The 13848-nt window shown below is 42.3% G+C and overlaps 1 protein-coding gene across 5 annotated transcripts in view; it reads left to right on the top strand.

Moving 5' to 3' along the window:
* DNAJC13 (DnaJ heat shock protein family (Hsp40) member C13) overlaps positions 1-13848 on the top strand; it is a 215749-nt gene that overhangs the window by 53623 nt on the left and 148278 nt on the right. For all 5 annotated transcript variants that reach the window (XM_044292710.1, XM_044292709.1, XM_044292708.1 and 2 more), the window contains exon 2: positions 3804-3884. In XM_044292710.1, coding sequence (XP_044148645.1) covers positions 3817-3884 — 68 coding nt within the window. In that variant the 5' untranslated portion in view covers positions 3804-3816. The remainder of the gene's footprint in view (positions 1-3803; positions 3885-13848) is intronic.

Here is a 13848-nt window from a genome sequence, read left to right as displayed (position 1 = left end):
GCATATTTATTTTTTACATGAACTGATTCTTTTCTCTTTTGCACTTCTTATTTTTCTCAACCGTGAAATCTTTCAGTGCATCTTTGCAAAATGTTACACCTTTTCTGGCTGCTCTGTCTTGCCTTGGGATGTGTCTGTGACACCCTTTCTTGTCTCAAAGACAGCAGGTGCTATGGAATCTTATAAGTGGATTTTCCGTCTGACTTGCTTCCATCCGAGAGATTACTGAGTCAGGATTTAGTCTTTCCAAGTGACAAAAAATTTCCACGGATTTGATCGTTGCATTTATCCACTTCTTTAAAAAAAAAATTGTCTGAAGCATTATATTTAGCTAATTCATACCCAGTTCTAACGATAAGAGGAGTTCTGAACTCGGGCATATATTTTTTCATTAACCAGCAGCAAGCGACAAGTTAGCAGGTCGTTTACATAGAAAAGACGTTCAATTAAGCTAATTTCACAGAAGCGTTTCCCTGCCGGAACAGCCCGTTCGAGCTCTCAAACACTAGTATAAAATGAGTCTTACTTGAAACAATAATTGCTAAATATTTTTGCCGTTTGCTTGTTATTGCGATCGTTCACCTCTAGAGTATGTACGTTGCTAATGCTTGGCAGATTTCTAATGAGATGAGGGGATCTGTTAGTGATTAATGATAATCTTCACTCAGGCATATTGTCTGATCCATGGAAAACAAACGATTTATTGCTGCGCGCTATTAATAATTTCTCTAATTTGAATAATTAAATGAAAAACCATAATCTAATAGCCCCTTAAACTGAGGTGATATTGAAGAAAGGGGGTTTCTCTGTCCAATTCCCTGCTGCTCCTGTTCTAATACCTCTCTGTTCTCCCGTCTCCAGTAATGTCATGTCAATGTAACATGTAACCACTGCAGCCATGACATCAGTGGTGTCGAGTCGACGCATCACAGCAACAATCATTGATCGCCTGCAGCATATTTCATGTTGACAGGTCGTCGCTTGAGCCAGGGCCACAGAGAGTGTTAGGAGCAGCAAGAATTGGTAGGGTGAGCATTACTGTTACTTTTTTGTTATTTTATAGCATTGTAAGTTATGAAAGAGGCTGAAAAACCTTTCATTTTGCAATACCTTACATTATAAAAAATCTCATTTGCTGTCCATGAAAGAAATCGTTTGGAAGTTGAAAACTCATTTTTAGCAACTTCTTAGTCTCATGGCTGCCAGGCTTATTATAATATAGGACTTTTTTTTTCTTGTGATTATGAAATGAGTCATCTGTGATCTGCTTGTGTCTTCTTATGTCTCCATGACTTTGAGCTACTATACAACAGAGAACATTATCAATTAGTAATTCCCTCTGTAAACTTATTAACTGAGTGACCAGAGACAGTATGGTTAGTCTTTAAGATGAAATGTCGTTAATGTTTCTGGCTTGTGAGTTTGTCAGGACATTTGGGTTGTCTGCTCTTAGTACAACGTCCCTTTGTCTGAGATATTGTGGGTTGGAAGTATGTGGTGTAGCTTCCATGTGATCATGGGAGGCAAAACGCATTTTCAGAATTGGTGTTGATTTTTAGTAGTTATTGAGGAAAACAGATTATCTCATATGCTTGCTTTAGGTTACTGTAGTGCTTTTTGGAGGTGTCATCCAGTTTGCATTGTTTCATAGAAGAAAATGGGGTCTGGTTTAGAAACCTCATTCTCAAGTAAAAGTGTCTCTGTTTCTGTAAGGCCTCATGCACACGACCATTGTTCTGGTCCGCATCCAAGCTGCAGTTTTTGCTGCTCGGGTGTGGGCCCATTCACTTCAATGGGGCCGCAAAACATGCCAACAGCACTCCGTGTGCTGTCCGCATCCGTTGCTCCGTTCCAAGGCCCCGCCCCAAAAATGTTTTGTGGACAAGAATAGGCATTTCTACAATGGGCCGCCTGTTCCGTTCTGCAAATTGCGGAAGGCACACGGGCAGCTTCCGTGTTTTGCAGACCTGCAATTTGCGTACCCCAAAAAACGGAACGGTCGTGTGCATGAGGCCTAAGATGCAGCACATTGCACAGACAACCCCGATTTTCTATGACCATCTTGTAATACTTTTTTTTTCCCTATGGAGACACTGCAGGGAAATTAAACACTTTCATCCTGGATTCCAGCATAATACAGCTGATTACTGAACTTCCAAGCAGTAGGACACCATGTAATCAGGATATTTTGGGGGGACCCTTCTAACAAATAGACATTGTCAAAACATACAACTTTTTTTAAAGCCACTTTCTTGTTGAACAAAGAGAACACTTACATGTAACTTCCTTTCATCTTGTCAGCTGCAGATCTACCGATTCTTGTGCTTCTCTTCTGCCATCCAAGATGGCCGCATCACCTCTCAGATTATCTGATGCACACTGCATTTGGTAGTCCAAGATACTTCCTTCTTGTCCAGCCCTGCTTATTGTCTGGAAGTCTGATTGCAGCCGGAAGTTTCTTGGACAACATTGTACATCAGATAATCTGAGAAGCGGTGTGGCCATTTTGAATGCCAGAAGAGAAGCACAGGAATTGAAGGATCTGCGGCTGACAGAATGAGAAGGAGGTTACTATGTAAATGTTGCGTTTGTTCTCCAGTCCATGTGAATTTATTTTCTTGTACCGGTTGGAATATGATTGTTTGCCATGAGCAGCTATGCCAGTTTTTATATCTCTCCCCTATTATGTTTTACCACCATTTAGTAATTAAAATTTGTGTCAATATCTTGCTTTTGATTTGGTTGTCTTCTTGAGCTGTGTCCTAGAACTGAGGCTGATAAGTAACAGACAGAGTTGAAGCAGTATGTAAGGGTGCAGACAGAAACTGGGCAGACACTATTAGCAAACACGTGGAGAACTTCTTATCAAAGAAAATGTGAAGAGCAGTGGTGTAACTGTCATTCAATGTACAGAAATAGTTCTTGCTTTCATTTTTATGCAAATAAAAGTAGGCTCTTCGTGGTTAAAACAATAACTTAATAGGCGCTCAGCATCAGCCTGGGCTGGTGAATCTTTATTACAGCTGTGGGCAGGTCCAGGTCCAGTTCCTGGGTGAGGGTCTCTGCATTGTGGGTTTGCAACTTTTTTTAATTGGCACATTCACAATTTTTTATTTGTGTAGATGCTGTCTCTTTACCACTCTTGCCACTTTCTGAAAAGGGGGAGTGGTGTGGGTTGTAGGTGGGGCCATTGCTCCTGACACATTTATCATCATTTTATAATAGTTTTCCTGGTGTAAATGATGACTGAAATCTGCACCATTTTGTTCATTCTGCCAGAAAAAGCGCATATTTTATGAAGATTCCTGCATCTTGTTGTAAATCAAGTGCATCCTTTAGCGGCACAGGGCATACCAAGACCTGCATAGAAAATGCAGGCCTTGGTAAATCTTCCCCGTTGTCTTTTGACTTGCCGAAGTTTGGATTCCAGGGACTGAAGTCAGAATCTCCTTTTTTTTTTTTTTGCATTCAATAGTTACATTAATATCAGATCCAACGGGGTTCCGACTCCTGGCATTGCATTCCGACTCCGGATTGAAAGCTTTGCGACACTTCATTGTTTCCCAGACACAGCTCCTTAGCGGCTTTGCAAAGTATTGCAGCTTACAGCGTACACCTATTCACATGAATATTACTGCTAACCTGCAGTACCAGACACAGCCATTACCACATGTAAGGTTTTGTGCCTGGCGAACAATATAGGCGGCAGCATGCCTTATACATAATGCATTTACATTTTTTTTCTAGCTTTGTTTCACTTCTTTGCGAACTTTAATTATTTACACTGTATATTTGTTTTTCAGGGCTCCATGCAAAATGAATATAATCCGAGAGAACAAGGATCTAGCCTGTTTCTATACCACAAAACATTCCTGGAGGGGAAAGTAAGTGATTTTCTTTAATTTTGAGAGTGGAAGTGACATCATATTCCATTCCTTTAAATTGCCATTATATGAGTAATTTTGCTATTTACAATATCAGGATCATAATTCTAAGCTGATTACAAATCATGAAACTCAATTGATTAACCCCTTCATAATGCAGTGATTTTCCATTTTTGCATTTTCATTTTTCACTCCATGCCTTCCTGGAGCCATCATTTTAGTTATTTTTTCTGTTCACATAGCCCTATGAGGGCTAGTTTTTTTGCAAGATAAGTTGTGTATGTAGTGGGAAGCTGAAAAAAAATTCCAAATGCGGTGGAATTGGAAGACAAAATTGCACCATAGTTTTATTGCTTTAGTTTATAAGGCTTTGCCTAGATTAAGCCATTTTGACTTCATTTTGTGGGTCAGTACAATTACAACAATACCACATTTTTTAATTTTTGGATGTGTTAATACGTAGAAAAAAATACAAACTTTAGCAAAAGCTGATTGAGAGCTAATTTTTTTTGCGGGGCTAGCTGCATTTTTTAACTGTACCTCACAGATGTGCTAGGAGTGTATAGAGCGGCCTGGAATTGAGATAACTCTGTTCTTAGCCAATTAACCCCTCTGATACACCATCAATAACAATGTTGTCATTGGAGCTGGGCACAATGCATTCTCAGGGTACCAAGTGGTTGTCATGGCAGGTGTCATTTTAACCACCTCCCGACCGCTGTACGCATATATGCGTCCGGGAGGTGGTTGCTTTATTCCTCCTGGACGCATATACGCGTCTTCTCGCGAGACGCGAGATTTCCTGTGAACGCGCGCGCGCTCACAGGAACGGAAGGTAAGCGAGTGGATCTCCAGCCTGCCAGCGGCGATCGCTCGCTGGCAGGCTGGAGATCCGAATTTTTTAACCCCTAACAGGTATATTAGACGCTGTTTTCATAACAGCGTCTAATATACCTCCTACCTGGTCCTCTGGTGGTCCCTTTTGTTAGGATCGACCACCAGAGGACTCAGGTAGGTCAGTACAGTCGCACCAAACACCACACTACACTACCCTACACCCCCCCCCCCCGTCACTTATTAACCCCTTATAAACCCCTGATCACCCATGATCACCCCATATAAACTCCCTGATCACCCCCCTGTCATTGATCACCGCCCTGTCATTGATCACCCCCCTGTCAGGCTCCGTTCAGACGTCCGTATGATTTTTACGGATCCACGGATACATGGATCGGATCCGCAAAAAGCATACGGACGTCTGAATGGAGCCTTACAGGGGGGTGATCAATGACAGGCGGGTGATCACCCATATACACTCCCTGATCACCCCCTGTCATTGATCACCCCCCTGTCATTGATCACCCCCCTGTAAGGCTCCATTCAGACGTCCGCATGATTTTTACGGATCCATGGATACATGGATCGGATCCGCAAAACACATGCGGACGTCTGAATGGAGCCTTACAGGGGGTGATCAATGACAGGGGGGTGATCACCCTGATCATCCCCTGTCATTGATAACCCCCCTGTAAGGCTCCATTCAGACGTCCGCATGCGTTTTGTGGATCCGTAAAAAATCATGCGGATGTTTGAATGGAGCCTTACAGGAGGGGTTATCAATGACAGGGGATGATCAGGGTGATCACCCCCTGTCATTGATAACCCCCCTGTAAGGCTCCATTCAGACGTCCGCATGTGTTTTGTGGATCCGATCCATGTATCCGTAAAAAATCATGCGGATGTCTGAATGGAGCCTTACAGGGGGGTGATCAGGGAGTCTATATGGGTGATCACCCCCCTGTCATTGATCACCTTCCCTGTCATTGATCACCCCCCCCCCCCCCCCCCCCGGTAAGGCTCCATTCAGACATTTTTTTTGGCACAAGTTAGCGGAAATTTTTTGTTTGTTTTTGTTTTTTCTTACTAAGTCTCATATTCTACTAACTTGTGTCAAAAAAATAAAATCTCACATGGACGCACCATACCCCTCACGGAATCCAAATGCGTAAACATTTTTAGACATTTATATTCCAGACTTCTTCTCACGCTTTAGGGCCCCTAAAAAGCCAGGGCAGTATAAATACCCCACATGTGACCCCATTTCGGAAAGAAGACACCCCAAGGTATTCCGTGAGGGGCATATTGAGTCCATGAAAGATTGAAATTTTTGTCCTAAGTTAGCGGAAAGTGAGACTTTGTGAGAAAAAAACAAAAAAAAATCAATATCCGCTAACTTATGCAAAAAAAAATAAAAATTCTAGGAACTCGCCATGCCCCTCACAGAATACCTTGGGGTGTCTTCTTTCCAAAATGGGGTCACTTGTGGCGTAGTTATACTGCCCTGGCAATTTAGGGGCCCAAATGTGTGAGAAGAACTTTGCAATCAAAATGTGTAAAAAATGCCCTGCAAAATCCGAAAGGTGCACTTTGGAATATGTGCCCCTTTGCCCACCTTGGCAGCAAAAAAGTGTGACACATCTGGTATCGCCGTACTCAGGAGAAGTTGGGCAATGTGTTTTGGGGTGTCATTTTACATATACCCATGCTTGGTGAGATAAATATCTTGGTCGAATGCCAACTTTGTATAAAAAAATGGGAAAAGTTGTCTTTTGCCAAGATATTTCTCTCACCCAGCATGGGTATATGTAAAATGACACCCTAAAACACATTCCCCAACTTCTCCTGAGTACGGCGATACCAGATGTGTGACACTTTTTTGATGCCAAGGTGGGCAAAGGGGCACATATTCCAAAGTGCACCTTTCGGATTTCACCGGTCATTTTTTACAGATTTTGATTGCAAAGTACTTCTCACACATTTGGGCCCCTAAATTGCCAGGGCAGTATAACTACGCCACAAGTGACCCCATTTTGGAAAGAAGACACCCCAAGGTATTCCGTGAGGGGCATGGCGAGTTCCTAGAATTTTTTATTTTTTGTCGCAAGTTAGTGGAATATGAGACTTTGTAAGGAAAAAAGAGAAAAAAAAAAAATCATCATTTTCCGCTAACTTGTGACAAAAAATAAAAAATTCTAGGCACTCGCCATGCCCCTCACGGAATACCTTGGAGTGTCTTCTTTCCAAAATGGGGTCATTTGTGGGGGTTTTCTACTGTTTGGGCATTGTAGAACCTCAGGAAACATGACAGGTGCTCAGAAAGTCAGAGCTGTTTCAAAAAGCGGAAATTCACATTTTTGTACCATAGTTTGTAAATGCTATAACTTTTACCCAAACCATTTTTTTTTGCCCAAACATTTTTTTTTTTATCAAAGACATGTAGAACAATAAATTTGGCGAAAAATTTATATATGGATGTCGTTTTTTTTTGCAAAATTTTACAGCTGAAAGTGAAAAATGTCATTTTTTTGCAAAAAAATCGTTACATTTTGATTAATAACAAAAAAAGTAAAAATGCCAGTAGCAATGAAATACCACCAAATGAAAGCTCTATTAGTGAGAAGAAAAGGAGGTAAAATTCATTTGTATGGTAAGTTGCATGACCGAGCGATAAACGGTGAAAGTAGTGTAGTGCCGAAGTGTAAAAAGTGCTCTGGTCATGAAGGGGGTTTCACCTAGCGGGGCTGAAGTGGTTAAATTACCATACACTGCAATGTAGAGGGATTGCAGTGTACTGTACATACTGTACAATCGATTGATCAATCACATGTTTACTTTCCCAAAGGGACAAGTAAAAAAATAAAAAAGTTTAAGAAAATATATATATATATATATATATATATATATATATATATTGGGGGGAAAAAAATTCTTTGCCCGTTTATTAATTAAAAAAACTATGAAAAATAAACAAATAAATTATAATGTATCCCAAAATTATACCAATAAAAACTATATGCTTGTGCCAACGGAAAAAAAATAAAACAAAGTTATGGCTTTTCGAGGGGGGGGGGGGGGGGAATCGCAAACTTTGTTGCCAAATGGCTTAATGATAGAGGAGTTAGGCTACTTTCACACTAGCGTTTTAGTTTTTCGGTATTGAGATCCGTCATAGGGGCAAAATACCGGAAGAAAACGCTTTAGTTTTGTCCCCATTCATTGTCAATAAGGGAAAAAACTGAACTGAACAGAACAGCATGCTCCAAAATGCATTCCTTTCCATTTAGTTGCGTTCCCATACCGCAGAGCAAACCGCAACATGTTGTAGTTTGCTTTCTGTCCTGTGATGTGGAGCAAGACGGATCCGGCATGACCCCCAATGCAAGTCAATGGGAATGGATCCGTTTTCTCTGACACAATAGAAAACTGATCTGTCCTCCACTTTCAATGGAGTTCATGACAGATCCATCTTGGCAATGATAATACAGCCGGGTCCGTTCATAACGATATCGGTAACGGATCCAGCAAAAAACGCTAGTGTGAAAGAAGCCTTAAAGAAAATGTACTGTACTTGTATTTACATTGAAGTGGCGGTTTTGTTTGGATCACAGATCATGCAGTACGCACAGCATCTCCTTCTAAATAGTATGTTCACATGCGGCAGATTATTATTTTTTCTGAAATTTCAGCACATGAAAATCTGTTTTAAACAACTGAATTGGGCTAGTACGTTTTCTACAGCTAATCTGCAATGTGTGAACGGATCCTAATGGCTAATTGCATTTTGGGGAAGTCTGGCAATAGAGAGAAAGTTGGGAAACTGTTGCTTTGTGGGACTTTTCTTCATACAATATTGGTACACCGCATAGTGTAAAAGTGTTAGCGGAGGAGTAGTGATGTTTATATGGTTAAAATCTAGAAGTATCTGCATGGAGTTTGTATTTTCTACCTGTGTTTGTGTGGATTTCCGCTGGGTACATCATACTAAGGTTATGTTCACAGGACGTTTTTTGAAAATCTGCAAACATATTTTTTTCATGATGCGTGTTTTTTAACCAATGGGTGTTTACTTCAGTACAAAACTACATTTTCAGCTTGCAGTTTTTGGCACAGATCCTTGTCAAAAACCAGGAAAAAAAGCATGTTGACACGTACGGATCTGTTTTTTTTGTTTCCCATTCATTTCAATGGGAGATTCAGTGTGAATTCTGCCCCATGTTAGGGCATGATGCTTCTTTTTTCCAAGTGGAAAAAAAAGCAACTGCTGCCTCCCATTAAAATGAATGGGAAACTGTTTTGAGGAGTTTTTGGAGCCGGTTTTGAGGTTTCGAAAAATGTGGCATGAACTGGCCCTAAGGCTCATGCCAATACGAAAATTTTAAATTCGAATCGCAAACCCCTATAGGGATGAGGACCAGCGAGAGTGGGTGACAGTCTCTGTACAGCGCTGTATAGTTAAATATAATCTGTAAATGTCTGCGCGAAGATTTTATATTCTCCCTATGGTTTGCATGGGCACTTTTGGGCACTTCAGTTTCCTCTCGCACTCCAAAAGCATAGTAACAGGGAAATTCGATGGTGAGCCCTATCTGATTACAGACACATTTTCTTTCTACAGCACAGTGGAATGTCTTGGTGCTATAAAAGCAACAGGAATTAAAACAAAAAAAGATGGTTACCCTTTTGTGGTACATCTGTGTATATGGTGTTAATGTGATTTGTAATTTTCTTGTTTGGGGGCTGCAGCATCCTTTACATTTATTGAACAAATAGGGAAGCACAATGTAGAAACTGTTGCAGAGAAGAATTTCTTTCTGTTTCTCTCCGGAATTGAAATTTTTTATCTTTTTTTGCATATTTCACAACATGGAAGAAAAACTATTGGTCGCTTGTGATACTCCTATCATATCTATCACCTGTAGATATCATTGTCACATTTGTCATCTTAGGCTTCTTTCACATGTGTCAGGTTGTTCCTGTCAGGAGCAGCCTGCTGGATCAGACATCTCTGGACGCTACTGGAATGCCGTCCGGCCCCATTAACTATAATGGGGTCTGGTGGTGATCGGGGAACGATCCGGCATGCTGAGAATCAGCCGGACAAATACTGCTGCACGCAGCTGTTTTTGTCCAGCTGATTCCAGTGATTCCAGTGTGAGGCAAGCATAATAAAGGACTTGCGGGAGACTTATCATGATTGGTGCTTGTGTCTGTTTTCATGGTAATAAGCTACTAACAAACCGGTGTAGTCTGGTCCAGCTGTTTAAAGGTATGACCCCCCCAACGCAGTTGCAACGCGTTCATGCTGCAGCCAAGGAGTTAGGCTACTTTCACACTAGGGTTTTCAATTCTGCTATTGAGATCCATCATTTTGTCCCCATTCATTGTCAATGGGGACTGAACTGAATGAAACCGAATGCACCAAAATGCATTCCGTTCCGTTTGGTTGCATCCCCATCGTGAACAGAATAATGCTACAAGCAGCGTTTTTGCTGTCCGCAATGTGTTGCGGAGCAAGATGTATTAGTCCTGAAACATAATGTAAGTCAATGGGGACGGATCCGTTTTCTCGGACACAATAGGAAACTGATCCGTCCACCATTGACTTTCAATGGTGTTCATGATGGATCCATCATGGCTATATAAGACCTCATACAACCGGATCCGTTCATGACGGATGCATGCGGTTGTATTATTGTAACGGAAGCGTGTTTGCAGATCCATGACGGATCCGCAAAAAACACTAGTGTGACGGTAGCCTTAGTCGGTCAGCCTTGTTAATGGCCATGCAGTATTGCAGTGTTATGCGGGCATTAACTATGCTGACTGACAAAACTGTGCATCCTCTTGTCACTCTCACTGGGAACAGCAAGTATTAAAGGGGGTTTCCCACAATAAGTATTCTATGTTTTTCAAACCAGTTCCTAGATCTGAATAATTTGGTAATTACATGCTATTAAAAAGTTTGTGTAGCCACTCAGTCTGTAAAATGTATCAGTATAGCACCACCTGCAGTTTGTTATTTTCTTTATTCCTCTGGCCACTTTGGTAACATTGCTGAGGTGGTCGCAAGTGCTCAGTTATATTCTTCAACTGCCACCAGCTGGATCTACTGTTGAACGCTGTAATAGTTACAGGGAATGAGATGCAACAGAAAGGGCACACCCCCTGAGTTGTGGTAGGGAGAGAACTGCAGCAGAAAATACATTTTCCCTGAGCTGTGAGAGAGCTACAGCTGAAAAGATAACCCCTGAGCTGTGATAGGGAGAGAGCTGCAGCATAAACTCCCCTAAGCTGTGATAAGGAGAGAGCTGCAGGAGAAATGACACAGCCCCTGAACTGTGATACAGAGAGTGTTGCAGTGGAAAGGTTACACACCCTGAGCTGCCAACTTGAAGTAAATGAACCTTGAATATTGTAAATTAGTTATGTAGAAGGCACACTATCTTCTGGCGTGGCATGGAAATATAATCTTGATCAATATAGCATTTATTTTTGAATAAAATCACAAGCAATAAACCTTAATACTATACCTTAGAAGAAATATAGGTTGGTTGTGCACACCTCATATGGAATACATATATGTATACAGAGAATTCCTTGGATATGGTATTAAATATTTATTGTACATATATAATTAGAATAGTCATAAAATTATTTGTAAAATCACTGATAACTGGAATATTTGTCAATGGACGTCTTGGTGTTTGGTGACCGTAGCGTAATATAACCTTGTAATACAATGCCTTAGCTATCTAAATTAATCTCAATAAAAACATATCAATAAATCAGGATTCTTGCATTAATTAATATACCATAATTGTATTGCTCATTAATAGTGTACAATTACATAATAGTTGCTGAATCCTATATACATAAAGATTAATAATAAATACAAAAAACATGATTATTAAAGGGATTCTGTCACCTCCCCTAAGCCAAAAAACGATTTTAAAGCAGCCATGAAGCACAGCTTACCTGGATTAGGCTGTGCTCTTTTATCTTGAAATCCGTCCAGCAGTTACTGCAAAAAACGACTTTGATCGATATGTAAATGTGTCCTGAAGGTGCCCAGAGGGGCGTTTTTTTCTTCTTAGAGAGCCCAGTACCGCCCCTCTTTCAGTGCCCAGCCCGCCTTCCTTGTACTGTCTAACCGCCGCCTCCAGCCTGCCACAGCCTCTCCTCCCTCTCCTCCCCCTCCCTCACGCCGAACGAACTCTCGCACAGGCGCAGTACCCACTGAGGGCTGCGCCTGTGCGATCATCAGGAGACTGAGGGCGGCAGCTTCATCTTCGTCACTGGGCATGCGCCGAGCCCAGTGACGTCCGATGTTCGCTCTTTCCCTCAGTCAGCCTGGTAGGAAGCGCAGAGGATTGCCGATCGGCTAAATACAATACAGCTTTACTTCATATAATAATACCTAATTTGCCCCAACAAATACTTATTTCTTTCCTGAAGGGAGGGTGGGGAAAGAAATCGCTGGCCGTCTTCACTGTGGCAGGCAGACTGGAGAAAGCGCAGGGTGCAGCAGCCGATCGGCAATCCTCTGCGCTTCCTACCAGGCTGACTGAGGGAAAGAGCGAACATCGGACGTCACTGGGCTCGGCGCATGCCCAGTGACGAAGATGAAGCTGCCGCCCTCAGTCTCCTGATGATCGCACAGGCGCAGCCCTCAGTGGGTACTGCGCCTGTGCGAGAGTTCGTTCGGCGTGAGGGAGGGGGGAGGAGAGGGAGGAGAGGCTGTGGCAGGCTGGAGGCGGCGGTTAGACAGTACAAGGAAGGCGGGCTGGGCACTGAAAGAGGGGCGGTACTGGGCTCTCTAAGAAGAAAAAAACGCCCCTCTGGGCACCTTCAGGACACATTTACATATCGATCAAAGTCGTTTTTTGCAGTAACTGCTGGACGGATTTCAAGATAAAAGAGCACAGCCTAATCCAGGTAAGCTGTGCTTCATGGCTGCTTTAAAATCGTTTTTTGGCTTAGGGGAGGTGACAGAATCCCTTTAAACAATTAATAAAAATATGTCCTCCTTATGAATAGCAGCAATATCAGATTCCATATGAATAAATTGACAAATCGATTTACATATATCTCTCCAATGATATTATATAAATGACCAACTGATAGGTAGAATATATGTCCCGCTTGTATATAGTTTGTTTATAGTTCTTTTATATGTGGTATTTAAATTCCATATTGATAGGTTTGTGCGTTTAAATGAGTCAATGACTTTCTTATAGTAACCAATATCTCTATTTTAATTGTAACTGCTATGTTACAATTCATAAGTAGTAATTGATTTTAGGATAGTTTAAGCCCCTTGGTTAGGTAGTTAGCGCCGGTTAGCGCCCAGCCCACCGCACCGCAGTCACTTATTCACTGATTAGCGTATCGCTAATCAGCTTTTGTACTTTTATAGTATCTGTAAGTGATCAAAACTGATCACAGTCAGATCTATAATAGTATTAGTGTCACCTTAGCTCGCCCTCCACCCAAAACGCAGTGTTTGCCTTATCAGGCCTGATCGGTCGGCCACACGTGCGTTGACCCACACCCGCCCCGCCGCAGTGACAAAAATTTTTTTTTTGATCACTGCACAATCACTTTACAAGCGCTGCGGCGATAAAAAAATCAGTTTTGATATTTTTTATCAATCGCAGCGGCCTCTGGTACTTCGCTAGCCTCCCATTTTTCTTGGGTAGTCTCAGGGAATACCCCTAAATTTAGTAGTGCAAATGTCAAACAGGGGGTATTCTTCTGAAGAGGCCTACAGGCTTCTGACCCAGTCGGATGAGGAATGGGAACCCTCATCTGATGAATCTAGCGCAGCGGTTCTCAACCTAGGGGTCGAGACCCCTTTGGGGGTCGATCGGCCCTTTCCGGGGGGTCGCGTGAAGCTTCCTATTGTGGGGCGCCCGTGTAGCGTTATACTACCCTACCTCGTGAGCAGTGGCGTCGCCAGGAGGGGGCCACGGTGCCCCCCCAACTAAAATGCCCCCGTTCCCGCCCCCCAAGTGAGCCGCCGCCGCAGTCAAGCACAGGGAGATGAGCGCTTCCATTGCGCTCATCTCCCTTGTAATCTGCCTGTGCTGCGGCGGTGCAGGGGAGGGAGAGGTGTGTCCCCTCC

The sequence above is a fragment of the Bufo gargarizans genome, chromosome 5 (genome assembly GCF_014858855.1).
Source record: "Bufo gargarizans isolate SCDJY-AF-19 chromosome 5, ASM1485885v1, whole genome shotgun sequence".
Classification (NCBI taxonomy): domain Eukaryota; kingdom Metazoa; phylum Chordata; class Amphibia; order Anura; family Bufonidae; genus Bufo; species Bufo gargarizans.
Note: the sequence above shows the minus strand (reverse complement) of the source record. Positions and strands in the feature narration are given on the sequence as shown.